Source organism: Nerophis lumbriciformis, linkage group LG01 (assembly GCF_033978685.3).
Source record: "Nerophis lumbriciformis linkage group LG01, RoL_Nlum_v2.1, whole genome shotgun sequence".
NCBI lineage: Eukaryota > Metazoa > Chordata > Actinopteri > Syngnathiformes > Syngnathidae > Nerophis > Nerophis lumbriciformis.
Genome location: NC_084548.2, coordinates 9,154,084 through 9,180,721, shown reverse-complemented (window position 1 = coordinate 9,180,721; position 26,638 = coordinate 9,154,084). Strand labels below are relative to the sequence as shown.

At 41.3% G+C, this 26,638-nt stretch overlaps 1 protein-coding gene and 1 long non-coding RNA gene across 2 annotated transcripts in view; one reads left to right on the top strand and one right to left on the bottom strand.

The window, feature by feature from the left end:
* Positions 1–26,638, bottom strand: part of LOC133615792 (uncharacterized) — a 517,593-nt gene that overhangs the window by 32,842 nt on the left and 458,113 nt on the right. The gene's annotated exons all lie outside the window — the stretch shown is intronic.
* On the top strand, positions 1,383–24,026 carry tmem115 (transmembrane protein 115). Its single transcript, XM_061974493.1, has 4 exons — positions 1,383–1,739; positions 11,218–11,833; positions 17,354–17,718; positions 22,714–24,026. The coding sequence occupies exons 2-4, from the start codon at positions 11,342–11,344 to the stop codon at positions 22,994–22,996; spliced, it is 1,140 nt and encodes a 379-aa protein (XP_061830477.1). The 5' UTR covers positions 1,383–1,739; positions 11,218–11,341; the 3' UTR covers positions 22,997–24,026.

Below are 26,638 nucleotides of genomic sequence, written 5' to 3'. Positions count from 1 at the left end.
AAAATAAAAAAGGAAAAAAAAATTATAAAAAAAAAAATTCCCCCATATACCTTTAGGGCAGGGGTCCCCAAACTTTTTGACTCGGGGGCCGCATTGGGTTAAAAAAATTTGGCCGGGGGCCAGGCTGTATATATATATATATATATATATATATATATATATATATATATATATATATATATATATATATATATATACATTGTCTTTATAATCCGTTTTGTCATTTAACATCAATTAACATTGATGTTCATCAACATTTAACATTGTCACGTTATCGATGGGAAAATTCATTTTTAGACAATATGATTTGCCTGAGCGGCTAGGACAGGGGTCGGCAACCCGCGGCTCTAGAGCCGCATGCGGCTCTTTAGCGCCGCCCTAGTGGCTCTCTGGAGCTTTTTCAAAAATGTATGAAAAGTGGAAAAAGATGAGGAGAAAACAATCTATTTTTTGTTTTAATATGGTTTCTGTAGGAGGACAAACATGACACAAACCTCCCTAATTGTTATAAAGCACACTGTTTATATTAAACATGCTTCACTGATTCCAGTATTTGGCGAGCGCCGTTTTGTCCTACTAATTTTGGCGGTCCTTGAACTCACCGTAGTTTGTTTACATGTATAACTTTCTAGGACGTGTTTTATGCCACTTCTTTTTCTGTCTCATTTTGTCCACTAAACTTTTAACGTTGTGCATGAAAGGTGAGTTTTGTTGATGTTATTGACTTGTGTGGAGTGCTAATCAGACATATTTGGTCACTGCATGACTGCAAGCTAATCGATGCTAACATGCTATTTAGGCTAGCTATATGTACATATTGCATCATTATGCCTCATTTGTAGCTATATTTGAGCTCGTTTAGTTTCCTTTAAGTCCTCTTAATTCAATTTATATCTCATGACACACTATCTGTATGTAATATGGCTTTTAATTTTTTGCGGCTCCGGACAGATTTTTTTTTGTATTTTTGGTCCAATATGGCTCTTTCAACATTTTGGGTTGCCGACCCCTGGGCTAGGAGATACCAAGAGTAACAAGCGGTAGAAAATGGATTAGAAAGGAAAGATTAAAAAAAATTAAAAAATTAAAAATTAAACTTTTTTTTTTTTTTACTTAGGACTTCCTGTGGGCTGGATTTTGGATGCTGGGGGGCTGGATTCGGCCCGCGGGCCGTAGTTTGGGGACCCCTGCTTTAGGGGCTCCGTACAAAAGGTAAAATTCCTTTTCAAATTTTTTTTCATACAGTGTAAATCCAAATAGCACCTCTTTAAAACGTTCTCATTTTCTTTTTGAAAGTTGGAGACACCTGGTATGACGCGAAGAGAGAGAGAGAGTAAAAATACAGGCAAACGCGCGGGCAGCTTATTGGTATGGAACTCCATTTCCCAGCATGCTCTAGTGTTACGTGACTTGACGCTTCTTGCACGGGATGACTGAGGCAGCAGGCTTGAGTGCAGTTAGTGACAGGAGGCGAACTCGTCAAGCTACTAATTACATTCTCCAGGAGACAAAAGGACACATTTAAATACACAAACAAGGCCGAGGAAACGTTACGAATACTCCGACCGCACCGCCATTTTCGGCCGCCGTGTCTCAAGTGTGTCCGGCGTGCGTTGTTTTGAAGGCCTGTTGCTGGCGACGGGGAGGGAATCCTCGGGCTCGCCCAGGTAGATGTCGCCGGGCCGAGAGGGCGCAGAGGACCCTGACCGGAGCTCCGTCGACTGCGTTGGTTCCACCAGGTGAAATGACGTTTGCTTGATCTCCTAACGTAACTAACTTGTGATATTCCAGCCCTGCATGGCGGACGCTTCACACTTTCACTTAGCCAGCGAGCTAGCGTTAGCTTCCGCCCCCCCCCCCATGTTGACATGCTAGCAGGCTTGTCACAAACACGCACCTTTTGGGGAAGCTTCTTCCATTGATAAATAAAACACTGCGCTCATCTTAAACGTGTTGTTGGTATGTCTGCCGATAGAATTGTGCAAAAAAGTGCGAGCATTGACGTGGTGATGTTTAAAGGACGCTAACAAACATCACATGTTTACACTTTGCACAAGTCAACCGAGAAGCAGCAGCCAGACTAAACAAAGCTGAATTATTCGCACTCCAATGATTTTTTTTGCTATTTGCCATAACCGTCATTCTTTATTTTCTAATAAATGCACAACATTGACATTTAAATTGCACTTTTATCATGTGTGCATTTAGGGTTGGGCGATATGGCCTTTTTTTAATATCTCAATATTTTTTAGGTCATATCGCGATATTTTTGCCTTAGCCTTGAATGAACACTTGATGCATATAATCACACCATTATGATGATTCTATGTCTCTACATTAAAACATTCTTCTTCATACTGCATTAATATATACTATATAATAATAATATAATATTAATATATACTATAATATACTGCACAGCACCCACTCTTGCTGAGGCTTTTAAATATCTACAACATGCATTTGACAGAGTACAAGAACAACTTTGCTATCTTCAACTGGTTTTAAATGCAGAGAAAACAAAGTGTATGCTCTTTACCACATCAAAAACTAAGATCATCACTGTGAGAACATTTTAACAAGAAATGGGCATCAAATTATGTTAGTATCTGCTTTTAAATATTTAGGATTTTTAATTGATGACCACATTCAGTATGTTGTAAAAAAACTGAAACTTTTACTGGGATTTTATTATAGAAACAAGTCTTGCTTTTCTTTTACTGTGAAACAGAAATTGGTGGAAACAATCTTTTTACCTGTTATTGACTATGGAGATGTGTTGTACATGAATGCTACTGCTGGTTGTCTCCACAAGCTGGATAGTGTGTACCACGGGGCACTGAGATTCATCACCAACTGCGCTCCCCTTACTCACCATTGCGTATTTTACTCAATGGTTAACTGGACATCTTTATGTGCTCGACGCCTCAATCATTGGTATGTTTTCATCTACAAAACCATTCTGGGTATCACTCCATCTTATCTGTTTTGTCTTTTAACAAAGAAACAAGGAAGTCACGATCTTCGTTCAATGAATGTTCTGCAATTTGTCGTCCCCAAAGTAAGAACTGAACTGGGCAAGAAAGCATTTAGGTTTTCAGCACCGAAGGCTTGGAATAACCTACAATCGAATATTCAACTTCAAACCCTAGTTACGTTGAATGAGTTTAAAGCTTCTGTGAAATGACTGCAGTCTACCTTGTCTGTATGCACATGTGTCATGTTTTAATGTTGTAAATGTGATGTTTTATGTATTTGTTTACTGTTTTTAATGTAACCTTGCTGCTGCCCTCATGGCCAGGTCTCCCTTGGAAAAGAGATCTTTGATCTCAATGGGATTTTACCTGGTTAAATAAAGGCTAATAATAATAATAATATATGCTCATTTTAAACTTTCATGCAGAGAGGGAAATCACAACTAAGTCAATTTACCAAAACTGTATTTATTAAACAGCTATTAAGCAGTTGCACAAACATTCATGTCATTTCAAAACTGAAAGTGCAAGATTGTCAGACATTTTAAAGGCCTGCTGAAATGTGATTTTCTTATTCAAACGGGGATAGCAGGTCCATTCTGTGTGTAATAATTGCCATATTTTTGTTGAAAGGATTTAGTAGAGAACATCAACGATAAAGTTCGCAACTTTTGGTCGCTGATAAAAAAGCCTTGCCTGTACCGGAAGTAGCAGACGATATGCGCGTGACGTCACAGGTTGTGGAGCTCCTCACATCCGCACATTGTTTACAATCATGGCCACCAGCAGCGAGAGCGATTCGGACCAAGAAAGTGACAATTTCCCCATTAATTTGAGCGAGGATGAAAGATTTGTGGATGAGGAAAGTGAGAGTGAAGGACTAGAGGGCAGTGGGAGCGATTCAGATAGGGAAGATGCTGTGAGAGGCGGGTGGGACCTGATATTCAGCTGGGAATGACTAAAACAGTAAATAAATACAAGACATATATATACTCTATTAGCCACAACACAACCAGGCTTATATTTAATATGCCACAAATTAATCCCGCATAACAAACACCTCCCCCCTCCCGTCCATATAACCCGCCAATACAACTCAAACTGCACAACGCACTCAATCCCACAGCCTAAAGTACCGTTCACCTCCCCAAAGTTCATACAGCACATATATTTCCCCCAAATATATCCAACTCAAAGTCCTCCTGGTAAGAGTCTCTGTTGTCCCAGTTCTCCACAGGCCAATGGTAAAGCCTGACTGTCATCTTTCGGGAATGAAGCAATGAAACACCGGCTGTGTTTGTGTTGCTGCAGTCGGCCGCAATACACCGCTTCCCACCTACAGCTTTCTTCTTTGCTGTCTCCATTGTTCATTGAACAAATTGCAAAAGATTCACCAACACAGATGTCCAGAATACTGTGGAATTAAGCGATGAAAACAGACGACTTAATAGCTGGCCACCATGCTGTCCCAAAATGTCCTCTACAATCCGTGACGTCACGCGCAGACGTCATCATACCGAGACGTTTTCAGCAGGATATTTCGCGCGAAATTTTAAAAAATTGCACTTTAGTAAGCTAACCCAACCGTATTGGCATGTGTTGCAATGTTAAGATTTCATCATTGATATATAAACTATCAGACTGCGTGGTCGGTAGTAGTGGGTTTCAGTAGGCCTTTAAACTTTCATGCAGAGAGGGAAATCACAACTACTGTAAGTCAATTTACCAAAAGTGTATTTATTAAACAGTTAAGCAGTGGCACAAACATTCATGTCATTTCAAAACAGAAAGTGCAAGATTGTCAGAGACATTTTAAAACAAGCTTTTAGTGCACTTTTGTGCATGGTGTCACTAAGATGACTTATCAAAACAACACTAAATTAAAGTGCACTTTTTGTACAGAACGCCACTACAATAGTTTAAAACATGATGTCACACAAGATATTTCAATAAGTGTCAAATAAAAATGAGCTGCATAATAGGAAATCAAATAGTGTTTGTGGTAGGTTTCCGCAGACTTTTTGATTGATTGAAACTTTTATTAGTAGATTGCACAGTTCAGTACATATTCCGTACAATTGACCACTAAATGGTAACACCCGAATAAGATTTTCAACTTGTTTAAGTCGGGGTCCACATAATTACACGTATTCCACGACATTCTCTCCTTTTGTTGACTCTTTTTTTCATACGGTGTTGATCTGGAAATGTTTGCCTCGGCATTTTGATGGCGTGTGGCACCAAACGGAGATGTTGACATGCGGAGTAAGCACTCTTCATTCTCTAGCAGGTGACTTTTCAAATGATGCTACATATTAGCAGTAATGCTACTTTTTGTAGAAACGCTTTTGCCCCACACTTGACAAATTACGGTTGTCTGTTCGACATATTCCCGCTTGAAGCCAAACCACCGCCAGACGATAGACCCTGTGCTGTTTTTCTTGGGATTTAATTCTTCCTTCATTTGTTACCAGATTTGCACCTTCTTTCTCTTGTATTACCACTCGCACCACAGTTAACGTTACCCATGCCGCTACCTCTGTGCTCCGCGAGGACGTATGCGTATGTGACGTATGTAAGAAGGTGCGCTAGCTGTCTGTGAGAAGGAGACACAAGAAGGAGTGGGAAGAGCCTGTTGTGTAATGCCAGCAGCTAAAAGCAACTGCATGAGAATGTATACTCGAATATCACGATATAGTCATTTTCTATATCGCACAGAGACAAACCCGCGATATATATCGCGTATAGCGATGTATCGCCCGGCCCTATGTGCATTCTTAAAAATACAAAATTGCAGGGCATCACCACGGCTCTCCACTGCAGCACGGACCCAATGCAGGCGTAATTATTGTTATGGATTTGAGAGATTTTTTTTAATATTTATAACTCAAACAAATACTTGAAGCAACATTATTATAATTTAAGAATTTTTTCCAATTAAATACATTGATTCAATTGATTAATTGTTGCAGCCCTGATCATGATTAACATGTCTTTTGATTGATTGATTGAAACTTTTATTTGTAGATCGCACAGTACAGTACATATTCCGTACAATTGACCACTAAATGGTAACACCCAAATACGTTTTTCAACTTGTTTAAGTCGGGGTCCACGTTAATCAATTCATGGTACAAATATACACTATCATCATAATACAGTCATCACACAAGATAATCATCAGAGTATATACATTGAATTATTTACATTATTTACAATCCGGGGGGGTGGGATAAGGAGGGTTTGGTTGATAACAGCACTTCAGTCATCAACAATTGCATCATCAGAGAAATGGGCATTGAAACAGTATAGGACTGACTTGGTAGGATATGTACAGCGAGCAGGGAACATAGTGAGTTCAGATAGCATAAGAACAAGTATATACATTTGAAATACATTTGATTATTTACCTTTGGTTATTTACAATCCGGGGAGGTGGGATGTGAAAGGGGGAGAGTGTTAGTCAAGGGTTAAAGTTGCCTGGAGGTGTTGTTTTAGTGCGGTTTTGAAGGAGGATAAAGATGCCCTTTCTTTTACACCTGTTGGGAGTGCATTCCGTATTGATGTGGCATAGAATGAGAATGAGTTAAGATCTTTGTTAGATCGGAATCTGGGTTTAACGTGGTTTGTGGAACTCCCCCTGGTGTTGTGGTTATGGCGGTCATTTACGTTCAATCAATCAATCAATCAATCTTTATTTATATAGCCCTAAATCACAAGTGTCTCAAAGGGCTGCACAAGCCACAACGACATCCTCGGTACAAAGCCCACATAAGGGCAAGGAAAAACTCACCCCAGTGGGACGTCGATGTGAATGACTATGAGAAACCTTGGAGAGGACCGCATATGTGGGTAACCCCCCCCCCCCTCTAGGGGAGACCGAAAGCAATGGATGTCGAGTGGGTCTGACATAATATTGTGAGAGTCCAGTCCATAGTGGATCCAACATAATAGTAAGAGTCCAGTCCATAGTGGGGCCAGCAGGACACCATCCCGAGCGGAGACGGGTCAGCAGCGCAGAGATGTTCCCAGCCGATGCACAGGCGAGCGGTCCACCCCGGGTCCCGACTCTGGACAGCCAGCACTTCGTCCATGGCCACCGGACCTGTGCCCCCCCCCCCTCAAGGAAAAGGGGAGCAGAGGAGAAAAGAAAAGAAACGGCAGATCAACTGGTCTAACAGGGGGGCTATTTAAAGGCTAGAGTATACAAATGAGTTTTAAGATGGGACTTAAATGCTTCTACTGAGGTAGCATCTCTAATTGTTACCGGGAGGGCATTCCATAGTACTGGAGCCCCAATAGAAAACACTCTATAGCCCGCAGACTTTTTTTGGGCTCTGGGAATCACTAATAAGCCGGAGTTCTTTGAACGCAAATTTCTTGCCGGGACATATGGTACAATGCAATCGACAAGATAGGACGGAGCTAGACCGTGTAGTATTTTATACGTAAGTAGTAAAACCTTAAAGTCACATCTTAAGTGCACAGGAAGCCAGTGCAGGTGAGCCAGTATAGGCGTAATATGATCAAACTTTCTTGTTCTTGTCAAAAGTCTAGCAGCCGCATTTTGTACCAATTGTAATCTTTTAATGCTAGACATAGGGAGACCCGAAAATAATACGTTACAGTAGTCGAGACGAGACGTAACGAACGCATGAATAATGATCTCAGCGTCGCTAGTGGATAAAATAGAACGAATTTTAGCGATATTGCGGAGATGAAAGAAGGCCGTTTTAGTAACACTCTTAATGTGTGACTCAAAGGAGAGAGTTGGGTCGAAAATAATACCCAGATTCTTTACTGATTCGCCTTGTGTAATTGTTTGGTTGTCAAATGTTAAGGTGGTATTATTAAATAAATGTCGGTGTTTAGCAGGACCGATAATCAGCATTTCCGTTTTCTTGGCGTTGAGTTGCAAGAAGTTAGCGGACATCCATTGTTTAATTTCATTAAGACACGCCTCCAGCTGACTACAATCCGGCCTGTTGGTCAGCTTTAGGGGCATGTAGAGTTGGCTGTCATCAGCATAACAATGAAAGCTAACACCGTATTTGCGTATGATGTCGCCTAGCGGCAGCATGTAAATACTAAAGAGTGCAGGGCCAAGAACCGAACCCTGAGGAACTCCGCACGTTACCTTAACATAGTCCGAGGTCACATTATTATGGGAGACGCATTGCATCCTGTCAGTAAGATAAGAGTTAAACCACGACAAAGCTAAGTCTGACATACCAATACGTGTTTTGATACGCTCTAATAAAATATTATGATCGACGGTATCGAAAGCAGTGCTAAGATCAAGAAGCAGCAACATAGATGACGCATCAGAATCCATCGTTAGCAGTAGATCATTAGTCATTTTTGCAAGGGCTGTCTCCGTAGAGTGATTTGCCCTGAAACCGGATTGAAAAGGTTCACAGAGATTGTTAGACACTAAGTGTTCATTTAGCTGCTGTGCGACAATTTTTTCGAGGATTTTCGAAATAAAGGGAAGGTGGGACACCGGTCGGTAGTTTACCATGAGGTCAGGATCAAGGTTAGGTCTTTTGAGCAGAGGATGAATAACCGTTTTCTTGAATGCTAGGGGAACAGTGCCAGAGGAAAGTGATAAGTTTATAATATTTAGCACTGATGGACCTAATAATACAAAAAGCTCCTTGATAAGTTTCCCAGGAAGTGGGTCAAGTAAACATGTTGTTTGTTTTATCCCACTTACACGCTGTAATAGTTCCTCTAATGTTATTTCATCAAAAAGAGAGAGACTATTTTGTATTGCAGTATCCGTCGTAGATACAGTTGTATCTGTGTTCATAGAACCCAGTTGTAGCTGGGATGCGTTGTCTTTAATCTCCTTTCTAATGAGTTCAATTTTGTTATTAAAGAAATTCAGAAAGTCATCTGCCGAGTGGGTGGAGCTATTGGGAGGAGTCCCTTGTTGGGTTAGCGATGCTACTGTACTAAACAAAAATTTAGGGTCGTTTTTGTTGAGGCGGATGAGATTTGAGTAATATTTAGCTTTAGCTAAGGTAAGCATGCGTTTATACGATATTAAACTATCACTCCATGCTTGATGGAAAACCTCAAGCTTGGTCGCGCGCCATTTGCGTTCCAACTTTCTACATGATAATTTATGAGCTCTGGTTTCTTCTGTAAACCATGGGGTGCGCCTTTTAGGGGCCCTTTTTTGTTTTAGCGGTGCTATACTATCAATGGTTTTGCGCAGGGCATTGTCAAAGTTGTTAGTGAGGTTATCAATAGAGCCAACATAATTTGGGAATGGTGCCATTACTGAAGGCAGTAGGTCAGCAAGAGTCATCGTTGTGGCAGCATTAATGTTGCGGCTGCTATAGCAGTTATTATTATTATTAGTTTGTTGACAATGAGTCAGAACTTCGAATTTTATAAGGTAATGATCGGACATTACTTTAGTATACGGGAGTACCATAACTTTGGAGGTGGTGACACCCCTGACCAGCACTAGATCTATCGTATTGCCGTTGCGATGCGTAGGTTCATTTATTATTTGTGTAAGACCACAGCTATCAATTATAGTCTGGAGCGCCACGCACTGAGGGTCCGATGGGGTATTCATATGGATATTAAAGTCCCCCATTATGATTATATTGTCTGCGTGCGTCACTAGATCAGCAACGAACTCTGAGAATTCATTAATAAAGTCCGAGTAGGGCCCTGGGGGGCGGTAGATAAGGAAATAGTTTGACATGTACTTCGGTATCAGGGAGGTGTAGCGGATTTTATAGACTAGGCTCAGTGCAAGTTGTTTTACTCTGTCCTCCACCCTGAGCCAGCCCACTTTGGAGAAGTGGGTAGGAGTGAGGTGTGATCTGGGGTGGAGGTCTAGAAGTAATCTGACTAGCTTGTTCTGGGATGATTGGAGTCTAGATTTGAGAGTTTTGGAGGTGCTAGGGTACCAGGAGGTGCATGCGTAATCGAAAAAGGGTTGAATGAGAGTTCCCGCTAGAATCTTCATGGTGCTTTTGTCGACCAGAGAGGAGATTCTGTAGGGAAATTTTGTTCGTTGGTTGACCTTTTAGATTACTTTGGTTGCCATTTTATCACAGGAAAGATTAGCCTCTAGAATGGAACCTAGGTAGGTGACCTCATCTTTCCTGGTGATAACAATGTCAATGTCCAAAGGTTATATTTGTTTTAAGTTGTTTTCAATCAATCAATCAATGTTTACTTATATAGCCCTAAATCACGAGTGTCTCAAAGGGCTGCATAAGCCACAACGACATCCTCGGCTCAGATCCCACATCAGGGCAAGGAAAAACTCAACCCAATGGTTTTGAAGCTGGTTGTTGTTGTTTGCTTGCTGCATTATTTTGTTTGTTTGACGAATTTACAACAACAGTGAATTTCAATATTTTCCATTTAATACATAGAATTTTTAAGTGTTTTCATCTAAAGTTAAAGTTAAAGTACCAATGATTGTCACACACACACTAGGTGTGGCGAGATTATTCTCTGCATTTGACCCATCACCCTTGATCACCCCCTGGGAGGTGAGGGGAGAAGTGGGCAGCAGCGGTGGCCGCGCCCGGGAATCATTTTGGTGATTTAACCCCCAATTCCAACCCTTGATGCTGAGTGCCAAGCAGGGAGGTAATGGGTCCCATTTTTATAGTCTTTGGTATGACTCGGCCGAGGTTTGAACTCACAACCTACCGATCTCAGGGCGGACACTCTAACCACTAGGCCACTGAGTAGGTTATAGGTATAGCCAATATTATAATAATATTAATACATTTTATTTGGTATAGCGCTTTTCAGGGTACTCAAAAATGCTCTACAGGATAAAAATTAAATATATTATACGTTAGCTCAGGAAAAAACACGGAGGCTATATCATCCATACAAGCCAGTTTCGCAGGTTTCCCTGCTCGTCGGGGGATTTTAATAAAATAAAAATAAATGAATAAAATCCCCTGGCGAGCAGGAAAACCTGCGAAACAGGCTTGTAGGGATGATATAGCCTCTGTGTTTTTTCCTGACCTAACGTATATTCCGCCCTACCTCGGTATTGTGCACTGTATAACGGATAAACCACAGAAACCTTGACTATTTAACCAATCTTATGTAGATTATTAAGATAAAAAGTACATATTTCGTCTCATTAGTCTTTGCCTTCTTGGCACTGTATGTATTTGTGTAGTCGTTGCTTCTGTTGAACAAAGTAATCAAATCAGCGCTTTAGCTTAACTTTGCATTCTCTCCAAAGGTCACTCCCAGAGAAATGAGGCGTGTGATGGTGTCTGGACCTTCAAGACTCACTTCGCCACCTGCCATTAATTAACCTGACCCCGACTACCCTTGATCGTCTTTGGAGGGATCTTCCAGAAAAAATGAATCGTTACTTGCCCGTGGCGAGACAGCACTTCTTGGCCGCGCTCGCCAGCACCAGCGTGGTGGTGAAGGCCATAAGTGCCCTGGTGGTTCTCCTCTACCTGCTCTCTTGGGCTGTGGACACGTCGTACGCACTGGGGATCACCCCAGGTTATCTCTTTCCTCCTAACTTCTGGGTGTGGACGCTCGTCACCCATGGGCTCGTGGAGCAGCATGTGTGGGGCGTGGCGGCTAACGTGGGCACCGTAATGGCTTGTGGGCGCCTGCTGGAGCCTCTGTGGGGCGCACTGGAACTGCTGATCTTTTTCGCCGTGGTAAATGTATCCGCTGGCCTTCTAGCGGGCCTCTCCTACCTCTTCACCTACGCGGCCACCTTTAACCTGGACTTCTTGTTTGCGGTCCGCGTCCATGGAGTGGCTGGCTTTCTGGGAGGTGTCCTGGTGGCGCTGAAGCAGACCATGGGGGATACGACGGTGCTCCGAGTTCCACAGGTGAGGCCATCAATATCAGACATGCACTGACACTAAGTCTGTTTGGCCACAATTAGTGCAATTTTACTTTTAATTAAGCTCATTTTTAATCGTTTGCTGCATGTTAGAAACAATACATACATTTATTTTCTTTGTAAATATACATCGTAATATTCAAATATAACATACACTTTTTAAAATGACATTTCTTACTGCAATTCAAACTGAGGATTAAGAATGTTCCAATCAGGATTTTACGTTGCCGATTTCAGTCATCCGTGATCGGCCGATACCGATCACATGTATTAACTGTAAAGTTTTCAATGTATTTATGGTGAATGCAACTGACAGTTTAATGATATCAACACAATATTTAAACTAGTTCCATGTTCTCTGTAATTGCATAAAATTGTTTGCGCAACACAAAGTCAACACTACATGATAATTAAACAAAAGCAAAAAATCCATCCATCTTCTTCCGCTTATCCGAGGTCGGGTCGCGGGGGGCAGCAGCCTAAGCAGGGAAGCCCAGACTTCCCTCTCACCAGCCATTTCGTCCAGCTCCTCCCGGGGGATCCCAAGGCGTTCCCAGGCCAGCCGGGAGACATAGTCTTCCCAACGTGTCCTGGGTCTTCCCCGTTGCCTCCTACCAGTCCGACGTGCCCTAAACACCTCCCAAGGGAGGCGTTCGGGTGGCATCCTGACCAGATGCCCGAACCACCTCATCTGACTCCTCTCCATGTGGAGGAGCAGCAGCTTTACTTTGAGCTCCTCACGGATGACAGAGCTTCTCACCCTATCTCTAAGGGAGAGCCCCGCCACCCGGCGGAGGAAACTAATTTCGGTCGCTTGTACTGGTGATCTTGTCCTTTCGGTCATAACCCAAAGCTCATGACTATAGGTGAGGATGGGAACGTAGATCGACCGGTAAATTGAGAGCTTTGCCTTCCGGCTCAGCTCCTTCTTCATCACAACAGATTAATACAGCGTCCGCATTACTGAAGACGCCGCACCGATCCGCCTGTCGATCTCACGATCCACTCTTCCCTCACTCGTGAACAAGACACCGAGGTACTTGAACTCCTCCACTTGGGGCAGGGTCTCCTCCCCGACCCGGAGATGGCACTCCACCCTTTTCCGGGCGAGAACCATGGACTCGGACTTGGAGGTGCTGATTCTCATCCCAGTCGCTTCACACTCGGCTGCGAACCGATCCAGTTTGCCAAAAGCAAAAACTACTCACTAAAATCCTTTGGTTTTTGCTTTCAGTCCTCTGGTGTCCAGGGAATTATTCTCTGAATTTGTAAACATTAACAAAAAGAGTTAAAAAATATTAAAATATCGACCTAATCACTCTAGTATCAATCATATACTGATACTACTCGAGACTGGCATCTTTGGGCACTTCACAATTCAATTTGATTCTGATTTTTGGGGTGACTGTTCAATTTAGGCTATGTTCACACTGCGGCGTCGAATTTCCAATTCAGATTTTTCTTGTCAAATCAGATCTTTTTAGTGACCATTCGCATCACAAAAAAATTGGGATATCTAATGTGAATGCAATCTGACTCGCATGCGGACATGACGTCACACGCACTGCAGTGTTTACGGAAGTAAAAATGGCATCAGCTCTAGTTGGTCTAAATACTGGCGTATTTGTGGCCATTTCAAGAATTTTGTGTTATCAAACACCATTCTCTGAACAAAATATGTGTCTAGTTAAAACAATGCCCAAAACTTAAATTTTAGGTGTTTAATATATAAGCCCAAATGAAAACTGCTCTCGACATGCAATATTTAATACACATGATTGTGGCAGACATGTGATTATTTTTGCTACAGCATAGCTTGTCTAAATGCTAAATTTCATTATCATTGGTGTTTTAGAACAAGACAGTAGCGGACATTTTGTTCATTATTTCTACTGTTTATATTATGACATTGAATAGATATTTGTTATTTCATGCTATAAATCGCAAATGGCTATTCAGATAAAGGAAGTTAGCTAATAGAATAAACATTGTTTGTGCTCTTTATGAGTTTTGCATTTGGAGCAGTTAGAAGTGGAGAGGGAGTCGAAGAGACATAAATTGGCTATAAAACCTAAGGCAGAATCCACTATAGCAGAAGCAAAAAGGAAAATGCAAGCTTTTTAGAAATTTGCCAGGAAGGCTCATGTCAGAGCCATCAAAGCAAAAATGCCAAAGTAATGTATAAATAATGTAAATAACTAGATGAACCACCTGTGGATGTGAAGTGAACACTATCCATCCATCCATTTTCTACCGCTTGTCCCTTGCAGGGTCACGGGGGGTGCTGGAGCCTATCCTAACTGCACTCGGGCGGAAAGCAGGGTACACCCTGGTAGGGATGATGTTTGAAAGAAATTATCGAGTTTGAGCCTATTATCGAATCCTCTTATCGAACCGATTACTTATCGATTCTCTTATTGAGTCCAGATAGGTTGTTGTATATGGAAAAAAACACACTATTTGGTTTAACGAAAGCTCACTTTTATTATATAAGAAAAAAATAAAATCTAATAAATAAATAAATATTGACTGTTACCCCCCCTAAAAAGTAAAATTAAATAAATAAATATTGACTGTTACCCCCCTAAAAAAATAAAATAAAATAAATAAATATTGACTGTTGTTACCCAAATTTTATTAAGTAGAATTTTTCAGAAAAACAAATATATACAGTAACACAAAAACAACCTGTCTCTGTGATCACTATAGGTGTATAATTAATAATATAGTGTTAAATAAAATCAGTCCCTTGGGCACAAAACTGAAAATAATACAGCTCTCCAAAAAGTGCACTTCTGCTGCTATTTGACATAACTGTTAGTTATGATGCTTTGACATTTTTGCACTTTATTTCTTTATTGAAAGAAAATTCTATGAAGAGAAAAGTTGTTTGCAAATGTGGTTACAATGCTAAAAAATGAAAAGTTAAAGCTAAAAAAAGAAATACACTTTATTGAGTTAACATTATTTCTTTATAGGGGTAAAGATGTGATGTTATGAGCTAGGGAATATAACAACTACACTACCCAGCATGCAACGGGAGTGACGAGCATGCGCGGTAGCCCCGAAAAGTGTTGTTTCATGTCGCCACCCGGCAGCTAAGAATGAGGTTATGAGCACGCTGTGAAAGTAAACGTCAAGAACTCAGCCAACACGCCTCGTCTGCATTATTTATAATTAGACAGACAACACATATACAGTGTGATTTTGTTTTGTTTACAAGGAAAGAAAAACAAAAGTTAAAAAAGGGAGATATATGTTGTGTATATATGTATGTGCTGCGGTTGCTCTAAGAACGTTGCGACAGCTGCCGTAAAGGAGGTGCGTTGCTAGCCTGGTTGCTATGTTTCCGGTTGGTCGTAAAAGTGTTTGTCATGTGTTTGTACCCTGCTTAAATCTCTCAGTAAAGTTATTCATTGGATTATACCTTTTTGTTTTGAACTTTTTTACACCTTGGAGCGCTTTTTCCGGTCCATTTTTTTCCTGCTTTCGCTATCTGCGCCTAATGACAGAGCTACGTGACGTCATTTCTTGTGATGTCGCACGGAGCATTTCTGGTCGGGACGGGATTCGTTCCCAGGGATTCGAATAAAGAACCAACTCTTTTTCTTTACTATAGTGGTCTCGATAACGGGTACCGGTTCTCAAAAAGGGATTCGAGTCCGAGGACTCGGTTCTTTTCCTTTCGAACAACCGGGAAAACCGGTTTCGAGTATCATCCCTACACCCTGGTCAAGTCACCACCTCATCGCAGGGCCAACACAGATAGACTACATTCACACCCACATTCACACACTAGGGCCAATTTAGTAAGGTTGTAAATATTGCATAGAGTAGGCTAACCCATGTGGTTCCTGTGGATGTGAGCACAAGTTGTATGTAGTGACTAAATAACATAGTGACTGAAACAGACATAGTGATTCATTCGGATGAATGGGGTATGTATTTATGTAAACTCTTTTGATCTTTTTTCAATTCTTTAAACACTAAAACATCTTTAAATGGTGGTATTTTATTGCACATTTTTGCATGTTTGGTTGCTGAAAATCCAGGAGCTTCGGGCGGGCTTACCCCCCTTGTCCCTCCACCAGGGCACTGCCCTGGACCTGTCTGAGGACCTGCGATCGCCCACACCCCCGGCTTATTTTGTCAGTTCAAATCACATACCTCTTTCTGCTGTCACTTAAAGTTTACTAAACACTTTTTTCTTGATGTTGTTTAAAGTTAGCGTAGCGGTTAGGTTAGCAGTTAGCATACCTGGTCCTGGCTTGCTCTCAGTGTGGAACATGTTTAACCAACCTTTGACTAGCCAGAGTGATGACTAGCGATGGTGCGTAGAACACAGGGTTAGAAGACATACCGGTACGTAAACCAGGGGTATCCAAAGTGCTGTTAAGGGCTGTTTTTTTAGGGGAAAAAAACAAGTCAAATGGAATACTGTAATGAAAGAAAGCTGTATTGTTGTTATGAATACTGGATATAAAATATATGTGTTGCCTTATAATGAAAAGAAGATAAGTGCCATGGCCAATTATGCAAATTGGACAATGACTTAACACCACCCACAGTCCTGTGCGACACACTGGAACAGTGTTTTTCAACCTTTTTTGAGCCAAGGCACATTTTTTTTAATAAAAAAAATACAGAGGCACACCACCAGCAGAAAAGGTTAAAAAATTAAACTCCACCAGGTTGTCGTGCCTTATTTTGAGTTTGTTGTTGTTTCCTGTGTGTAGTGCTTTAGTTCCTGTCTTGCGCTGTTATTTTGGTGACCCTTCCTGTTTTGTTGGTGTTCTCCTGTAGCAGCTTCACGCCTTCCTTTTGAGTGCTATTGCCCGCACCTGCTTTGTTTTCGCAATCAAGACTTTTGAAGTTGTGCGTACACTATCCTTCTTTGTGGGGACATTGTTGACGCCGTCTTTGCTCCACACGCTGTAAGTTTTTGCTGTCGTCCAGCATTCTGTTTTTGTTGACTTCGTAGCCAGTTCAGTTTTACTTTTGTTTTGCATAGCCATACCTATGCTTCAATGCCTTTTCCTAGCGGGACTTGCCTTTTGTTAATTTTAGGTTTAAGCGTTACATACCTTTTTACCTGCACGCTGTCTCCCGCTGTGCTCTGCATATTGGGATCACGACAAACCATCCTCGACGCGTTCCGACTTCTACAAAGCAATGAACTACCCGCTGCCACCTACTGATATGGAGTATTACAAGACTACGACACATTATTATTGATTTGCAAAAAATAATTTTTGGACCAATTAGGTGAAGTTGCATAATTTCTCACGGCACACCAGACATTATCTCACGGCACACTAGTGTAACGCGGCACAGTGGTTGAAAATCACTGCACTAGAACGTGTCATCATTGCTCTTTAAAATGCTAGAGAGCGGAAAGTGAAGGTTCTTCCTTTGCAATTCACTGAATGACTTCCTTGTACCTAAACAACATCCTTGAGCAGTTTCTCCTCACAAGAATTATGATCTATATTTTCTGAATTACCAGGTAAGGCTCAAAGCAGCACCGGCGTTGGTCCTCCTCCTCCTGGCCTTACTGCGTCTCTCAGGGCTGCTGGAGAGCTCCGCCCCCCTGGCAGCGTACAGCTACGGCGCCTTCTCCGGCTGGGTCTACCTGCGCTTCTACCAGAGGCACAGCCGGGGCCGCGGGGACATGTCTGACCACTTCGCCTTCGCAAGCTTCTTCCCCGAGGCACTGCAGCCGGTGGTGGGTCTGCTGGCGGGGCTCGTCCATGCCACCCTGGTCAAGGTGAAGGTGTGCAGGAAGATGGTGAAGAGGTACGACGTGGGGGCGCCGTCGTCCATCACTATCAGCCTGCCGGGGACAGACCCACAGGATGCAGAGAGAAGGAGGTGAGAAGAAACGACCAATCTGAATTTAAAGGGGCAATGCTGTAGAAATGAAACTTTCTTACACAGTGGGGCAAAATAGTCAAAATCTAGTCAGCCACAGATTGTGCATGCTCTCCCACTTAAAATGCTGTAATTTTCTTTTTTTTTTTTAGTTAAATGTTTCTTACACTTGACTGTCCTGAGTTTTATCCTTTTAAAAGTGGTAACTACGGTGCAGCACGTTGTGGAACTTTGTTTTTTTGAATTGTGGATTGAATTGGAACATGCATTATCACAATGTAACTGTAAAGTTAAATTTAAAGTACCAATGATAGTCACACACACACTAGGTGTGGGGAAATTTGTACTCTGCATTTGACCCATCCCCCTGTTCACCCCCTGGGAGGTGAGGGGAGCAGTGAGCAGCAGCGGTGACCGCGCCCTGGAATCATTTTTGGTGATTTAACCCCCAATCCCAACCCTTGTTGCTGAGTGCCAAGCAGGGAGGTAATGGGTCCCATTTTTATAGTCTTTGGTTTGAACTCACAACCTACCGATCTCAGGGCGGACACTCGAACCACTAAAAGCTCTATCGTCGGCCAAATTTATATCATTTATATCGTACATTGTCTATATCGCACAACCCTACACGGAGCCAATGTTGTCTAAATAGCTGGCAACACAAGTAAAGTGTGAACCCAACTGTTTTCTACAGTAGCACTGCTTTAATCCTCTTGGGCATGGAATAAACCAGAGATGCTACTGGAACCTTCCATGATGTCACTGGTGGAGGTGGTTTATGTGGGAAACCTAACTTTAACTCATGAGTAAGGAAATGTACGAAACACCAAAGGTCTCAATGTGGTACTGCACTTAAGCTAATGGTCTTTCTTTTTATAAGCATGTGTAAAGCATTAAAGGGGAACTGCACTTTTTGGGGGAATTTTGCCTATTCACAATCATTATGATGACGATGGATGTTATTTTTTTTTTAATGTATGCTCAATATTAAATGTGATCAAAAGTTTGCTTACAGTGGAGCATATTGGAGCCACGCAATTCCGTCTACAAAGCCCTTACAAAACACCCAGACACTTCCATTAAGATTTTGTATACAGTACAGGCCTAAAGTTTGGACACACCTTCTCCTCATTCAATGTGTTTTCTTTATTTTCATGACTATTTACATTGTAGATTGTCACTGAAGGCATCAAAACTATGAATGAACACATGTGGAGTTATGTACTTCACAAAAAAGGTGAAATAACTGAAAACATGTTTTACATTCTAGTTTTTCTTCAAAATAGCCAACCTTTGCTCTGATTACTACTTTGCACTCTCTTGGCATTCTCTCGATGAGCTTCAAGAGGTAGTCACTTGAAATGGTTTTCCAACAGTTTTGAAGGAGTTAGCTCATCGAGAGAATGCCAAGGGTATGCAAAACAGTAATCAGAGCAAAGGGTGGCTATTTTGAAGAAACTAGAATATAAAACATGTTTCCGGTTATTTCACCTTTTTTTGTATAGTACATAACTCCACATGTGTTCATTCATAGTTTTGATGCCTTCAGTGACAATGTTTTGATCAAACTCAAATACAGAGTGGGCCAAAATTTAAAACTGAACAAAGCCGCGGGCCAAGGTTGAACAAATTAACCTTTAACGTACTCTACGGGCTATCGTCACGTCCGCTTTTCATCCATTCTAACATCGTTCAGACCCAGTCACAAGATATGTGCGGCTCCTGTACGCACACACGAGCGAATGCAACGCATACTTCATCAACAGCGATACAAGTTACACTGAGGGTGCCAGTATAAAAAACTTTAACACTGTTAGAAATATACGCCACACTGTGAATCCACACCAAACAAGAATGACAAACACATTTCAGGAAAACATCCGCACCGTAACACAACATAAACACAACAGAACAAATACCCAGAATCCTTAACAGCACTAACTCTTCCCGGATGCTACAAAATACACCCCCCGCTACCACCAAAACTCCCCCCCCCCACACACACACCTTGTAGCGTCCCGGAAGAGGTAGTGCTGCAAAGGGTTCTGGTTTGGTGTGGATTCACAGCGTGGCGTATATTTCTAACAGTGTTAAAGTTTTTTATTCGGCTACCCTCAGTGTAACCTGTATCGCTGTTGATGAAGTGTGCGTTGCATTCTAATGTGTGTGCGTGCAGAAGCCGCACATGTTATGTGGCCAAATTTGGCCCGCGGGCCAGAGTTTGACACATGATGTAAATAGTCATGAAAATAAAGAAAACGCATTGAATGAGGAGGTGAGTCCAAACTTTTAGACTTAGACTTCCTTTTTATTGGCATGTACTGTACATGATGTAAGTATATATGTAATCTTAGGGCTGCGCGATTAATACCGGTATATTTTAGAAAGTGGTATATATTTGAAACAATAACGCCATACTGGTATTTTTTTATGTGCCTTTGTTACGGCCGTTTGCTCTTTTCTCAGGACATCCTCTTTGGCTCACCCTTGCGTGTTTACGGAGGGTTCTCTGATGCCACACTGTGACTCACATCAATGTTTTTAAAGAAATATGCCAGCGCGGTGCCGATTCCCTAGTTACGCAATGCTTTGTTTGTCTGCGTTAGCGCTTATAATAACAATATTACTAATACATGGTTAATATTGAAGTCACAAAATGTAAATTGAATCTTGGTGGTGTTTGGTTATTTCTCGGACTCTTTGGGCGAAATAGAGGACCTCCCTCCCATTGGCTCCACTGTAAGCGTACTTTTAATTACGTTAATTTAATATTTAGAATGCATTAAAAAGAAATCCAGCCATCATCACGATTGTGAACGATAGGCAACATTTCCAAAAATAAGTGCAGTTCCCCTTTAATGTCCTCATGACAGGTCAGAGATTTGCTAACCTGATTAGTGTCTTACAAAGCGACCCTGCTTTTGATTGATTAATTGAAACTTTTATTAGTAGATTGCACAGTGAAGTACATATTCCGTACAATTGACCACTAAATGGTAGCACCCGAATAAGTTTTTCAACTTGTTTAAGTCGGGGTCCACGTTAATCAATTCATGGTACAAATATATACTATCATCATAATACAGTCATCACTCAAGTTAATCATCAGAGTATATACATTGAATTATTTACATTATTTACAATCCGGGGGTTGGGACGGGGGGTTAGGTTGGGTTGCTATCAGCATATTTCAGTCATCAACAATAATATCATCTGAGAAATGGACATTGTAACAGTGTAGGTCTCACTTGGTAGGATACGTACAGCGCGCGGTGAACATAGTGAGCTCAGAAAGCATAAGAACAAGTATATACATTTGATTATTTACAATCTGGGGAGGTGGGATGTGTTGGGGGGAGGGTATTAGTTTAGGGTTGTAGTTGCCTGGAGGTGTTCTTTTAGTGCGGTTTTGAAGGATGATAGAGATGCCCTTTCTTTTACACCTGTTGGGAGTGCATTCCATATTGATGTGGCATAGAAAGAGAATGAGTTAAGACCTTTGTTAGATCGGAATATGGGTTTAATGTGGTTAGTGGAGCTCCCCCTGGTGTTGTGATTATGGCGGTCAATTACGTTAAGGAAGTAGTTTGACATGTACTTCGGTATCAGGGAGGTGTAGCGGATTTTATAGACTAGGCTCAGTGCAAGTTGTTTCAATCAATCAATCAATCAATGTTTATTTATATAGTCCTAAATCACAAGTGTCTCAAAGGGCTGCACAAGCCACAACGACATCCTCGGTACAGAGCCCACATAAGGGCAAGGAAAAACTCACCCCAGTGGTACGTCGATGTGAATGACTATGAGAAACCTTGGAGAGGACCGCATATGTGGGTAACCCTCCCCCCATAGGGGAGACCGAATGCAATGGATGTCGAGTGAGTCTGACATAATATTGTGAGAGTCCAGTCCATAGTGGATCCAACGTAATAGTAAGAGTCCAGTCCATAGTGGGGTCAGCAGGAAACCATCCCGAGCGGAGACGGGTCAGCAGCGCAGAGATGTTCCCAACCGTTTTACTTTGTCCTCCACCCTGATCCAGCCCACTTTGGAGAAGTGGGTAGGAGTGAGGTGGGATCTGGGGTGGAGGTCTAGAAGTAATCTGACTATCTTGTTCTGGGATGATTGGAGTCTAGATTTGAGGGTTTTGGGGGTGCTAGGGTACCAGGAGGTGCATGCGTAATCGAAAAAGGGTTGAACGAGAGTTCCCGCTAGAATCGTCATGGTGCTTTTGTTGACCAGAGAGGAGATTCTGTAGAGAAATCTCGTTCGTTGGTTGACCTTTTTGATTACCTTGGTTGCCATTTTATCACAGCAAAGATTAGCCTCTAGAATCAAATCAAATCAAATCAACTTTATTTATAAAGCACATTTAAAATTTAGCCAAAGTGCTGTACAATGGGCAGGTTAAAAGATAATACGAGTACCGAGCAAACACAACACAAACAGAACACGATAAAAAATAAATAAAATAGAATAAATAAAAACATAAAAACAGCTTCACAGCAGGTGTAATATGGGGCGCCATTGCAGGATGGATATCACTCAGTGTTAAAAGCCATGGAATAAAAGTATGTTTTTAAGAGAGATTTAAAAACAGGAAGAGAGGAGGCTTGTCTAACACTCAGAGGTAGGTCGTTCCAGAGCTTGGGAGCAGCAACGGCGAAAGCTCTGTCACCTCTAAGCTTCAGCCTTGTGTCAGGGACCGTCAACAGCAGCTGATCGGCTGATCTTAAGGATCGGGTGGGGCAGTAAGGCTGAAGGAGGTCGGAGAGATAGGTTGGCGCGAGGTTGTTTAGACCTTTAAAAACAAATAAAAGGAGTTTAACATTGATTCGATAACGCACAGGGAGCCAGTGAAGGGACGCTAAAATAGGGGTGATGTGCTCACGTCTGCGGGTCTGTGTTAGCAGACGAGCAGCAGAGTTCTGCACGAGAATGGACCCTAGGTAGGTGATAACAAGAATTGACCTTTTCTGTCGTCTTCCTCCCCAGACAACTGGCCCTCAAGGCACTAAACGAGCGTCTAAAGCGCGTGGAGGACCAGTCCGCCTGGCCCAGCATGGACGACGACGAAGAAGACGAGGAGGACAACGAGGTCAGGACAGACATGGAGCCGCTCCTCTCGCGTGACACGCCCTCTTCCACTCCCAGACCAACATCGGGGGGACTCCTCGGCATGTCCCTCTCCTCCACCTCCGTGTCGCACAGCGGTGGAGCGCAGCCCAACCCGGAGTCGAGCATCATCAGCTTCGAGGACGCACCATCCAGGTCGTAACCTACCTAATGCGCACCATGACTGGGATGTATTCAGCCATGGGACACGTTGGACCTGGTCTGACGTCCAGATGGCTTTTCTCTTTCACACGTGTCGTCACCTCGTCCCGCTTGAAGCCTCAGAGGCAGGATGTTGCGTTGACGGCACAGGCGCCGCGTCCTCTTGCTTTTTAAATCAATGGCAAATCGGATGTACAATTTCCTCCTCTTTGTCTGAACGGCCTCAAGAAAGAACTCGTACTTGCCAGACTCTCGCTTTGACTTTAAGGGTTTTTGGTGGTTTGGCATCACAGCAAGTAAAGAAAAGAGAGATCTTGTTGCAGAACTACGATGACTAACAAAAGGAAAAAAAAGTGCCAGCTGAGAATATTCTGGACCAAGGGTTCCTTTGCTGCCTTTTCTCCTGGAGTGTCACACTTCAAGGACACCAGAATACTTTTGTTTGAGGTTCGTTTACCACTTTGAAACCTGCTCCTGCACAAGTCTGACTCCAAGTCATTCTGGACTATGCTGGTTAAGTAGTAGAGCGCTGCCAGATTTAGCAATAGCTGTTCAACTATTGCAGTCCTTTTCTGGTCGTTCACTCTTATATTGGTTTGATACAAACAAGGTAATTGGAAAACAAAACAAAAACAGCAGATTTAGTGGAGCCTTTAATAGAGGAGAGCTGCGGTCACAGTCTTGTTTGCTTTATTTGCACTCTGTCATTTGTAAAATGTCAGCGTTAGGTGGATCCTGTTTGAGTTGTTGGAATCTAAACTGTTCCATGAACTCAACTTTATAGTTGGAATGGGGAAAAAAGCTTCTTTATCGTTGGCATTTGACCCCAGACAGCAACAATTCAATGTATTGTTCTCTGATTTTACTTTCTGATTCTCTTGTATTTGGTTTTTCCTTCCAGAATCATGATATTGTCAGATCGGGAAAAAAAACAACTAAAACCACATTTGTTTTTTAGCTTCGCGAATAAATTCACATTGCACAGAAAGCAGAAATGCTCCTCATTCAATAAAATTCATTACAAAGTGAAATTGTTTCTGTTTGGGATTACGAATTTGTGTGTAAGGGACTGCAGAAAAGAAAACTAGTTTGGACTGATTTAAACAGGAGGATGCAAGCCATTGAAATTGTCCCACCTTCTTGTTCAACCTCCTTCATTTATCGTGCCTTTAGAGGATCACACTGGCCATTGTTGATGGACAGATGCTCTTTTGTGTCTCCTCCAACCAACCACCACAAACAAATGGGGAGCGTATTGATGCTTCAAACCTACAATTACAGTGTCATGGTGCCAAATTAGTGTGAATATTGCTGTTTTTGGTACTAATCAGTGGTTTCACTTCTCTTTGCTTTTGCCCTCTATTCTGGATATCAGCAAGACAAAGAAAGCAAAGCAAGCGCATACTGCTTGTATGAAAACCACCTGAAAAACAACTATCCATTTTCTACCGCTTGTCCCTCCCAAAATGAAATACTTTTGTTGTGATAAAGCAATATGAGGTTGATGACACGGCTAAGAAAGGTATGCCTAACAGTTCTCTATGTTGGTTCATCAAAACCGCACAGCAGCAGGTTTTTCCTCTTCATTCATTTTGTTTGAACACTTTTACCTTCAACCTATCTGGCTCGCACCTTGATGGGAGTTTCTCTCTGTATGTTGCACACTTTGCAGTTTTAGTTTACAATATATTTCTGTACATAAAATAAAAAGGCCATTGTATGAGATGTGTGTTGTTATTTTGTGTAGATAATACGGTGAGTACACACTTTATATCAGCAGTGTCCAAAGTGCAGCCCGTGGCTAATTTTGCAATGGCTCGCGACACATTCTACAAATACAATTAAAAAAAAAAGAAAATGGAAAATCAATCAGTTTATGTATATAGCCCTTAATCACAAGTGTCTCAAAGGGCTGCAAAAAGGTGTTATAAAATAGCAAACAAGTGAGCTGTAACTAGAAAAAGTTGCAATGTTGACTGATAACATAAAGCTGCCATGCATGTTTGTTTTAATTAAAGCTGTCATTGCTCAAATAATAATGAATCAATATCAATGTTGTGAATTACTAACCTAGTCAAGGCTCAGATTCACATCAAAAATTTCAATTTGAAAAAGTTTTGTGAAAAATACTGCATATTTTGTGTTTGCCATATAAAAAACAGTTGTCCTTGACATAAAAGGGCATAAACGCAAACAAAAAACATGGAAAAGAAGCCTTATAATTAGAGACAGGCCGATAAATGCTTTAAAATGTAATATCGGAAATTATCGGTATCGTTTTTTTATTATGGGTATTGGTTTTTTGTTTTTTGTTTTTTTATTAAATCAACATAACAAACACAAGATACACTTACAATTAGTACACCAACCCAAAAAAACTCCCTCCCCCATTCACACTCATTCACACAAAAAGGTTGTTTCTTTCTGTTATTAATATTCTGGTTCCTACATTATATATCAATATATATCAATACAGTCTGCAAGGGATACAGTCCATAAGCACACATGATTGTGCGTGCTGCTGGTCCACTAATAGTACTAACCTTTAACAGTTAATTTTACTCATTTTCATTAATTACTAGTTTCTATGTAACTTTTTTTATATTGTTTTACTTTCTTTTTTATTCAAGAAAATGTTTTTAATTTATTTATCTTATTTTATTTTATTTTTTTTAAAAAGGACCTTATCTTCACCATACCTAGTTGTCCAAATTAGTCATAATAATGTGTTAATTCTACGACTGTATATATTGGTATTGGTTGATATCGGTATCGGTAATTAACAGCTGGACAATATCGGATATCGGCAAAAAGCCATTATCGGACATCCCTACTTATAATGGATGTATATTGTAGATCTGAATCTGACTTAAGCGTTAAAAGTGAAAAACAAACAAACAAAAAAAGACTTATTACTACTTAAATGAGTGGGGGCCTTTTGGATCCCCAACAATTTTAGGGGTATTTTTCAAGTCATTGCTCAAATAATACATTTTTAAATGAGTCATTGACCAATTACTTCACATCAAATAATCCACTTGACAATGTTTTGGGGGGAAAATATTACATATTTTATGTTTTGTCATAAAATCAGGATTTTGACAAAAAGACCATAAACATTTTTTTTAAATAACTTTATTTTGATAGACCTGAAGTGCATGTAGAGATGTAGGCGTTCGAATACATTTTTTTTTTTTTTTATTCATTTTTAATTCATTTTTAATTATATATGACTTATTTTTTTAACATTTTATGACTGAGGCCCTTCCTGGTCCCTGGTACCAAATTTAAGGGGAGCCCAACGGGTTTAAAAAATAAAAAAAAATCTATATTCTTGGTTCTGAGAATGACAAACATCAAAAAGCTTAGATTTTTCAGTATGCAGCCCTTAGTTGGGAAAGTTTGGACACCCATGCTTTATGTTGACTTTGAATAAAATCACTGCAAAGCATCCTATATTTATTTTCCTATTTTTATTTATTTCTCTAAATTTGGCCCCCCAGTCAAAATAATGGCCCAGGCCCAGGCCCGGCCCTAACCAATCTGGCGCCCTAGGCAAGATTTTAGGTGGCGCCCCCCCACATCGGCAGTGAAGTGTATATACTCACAAGAAACCGAATAGCTTTGTCTTTGACCTTTTTTT

Coding starts and splice junctions, on each gene's coding strand:
- tmem115 (XM_061974493.1), top strand. CDS start 11,342: ATGAATCGTTACTTGCCCGTGGCGAGACAGCACTTCTTGGCCGCGCTC. Junction 11,834..17,353: donor CGGTGCTCCGAGTTCCACAG/GTGAGGCCATCA, acceptor CTGAATTACCAG/GTAAGGCTCAAAGCAGCACC. Junction 17,719..22,713: donor CAGGATGCAGAGAGAAGGAG/GTGAGAAGAAAC, acceptor CTTCCTCCCCAG/ACAACTGGCCCTCAAGGCAC.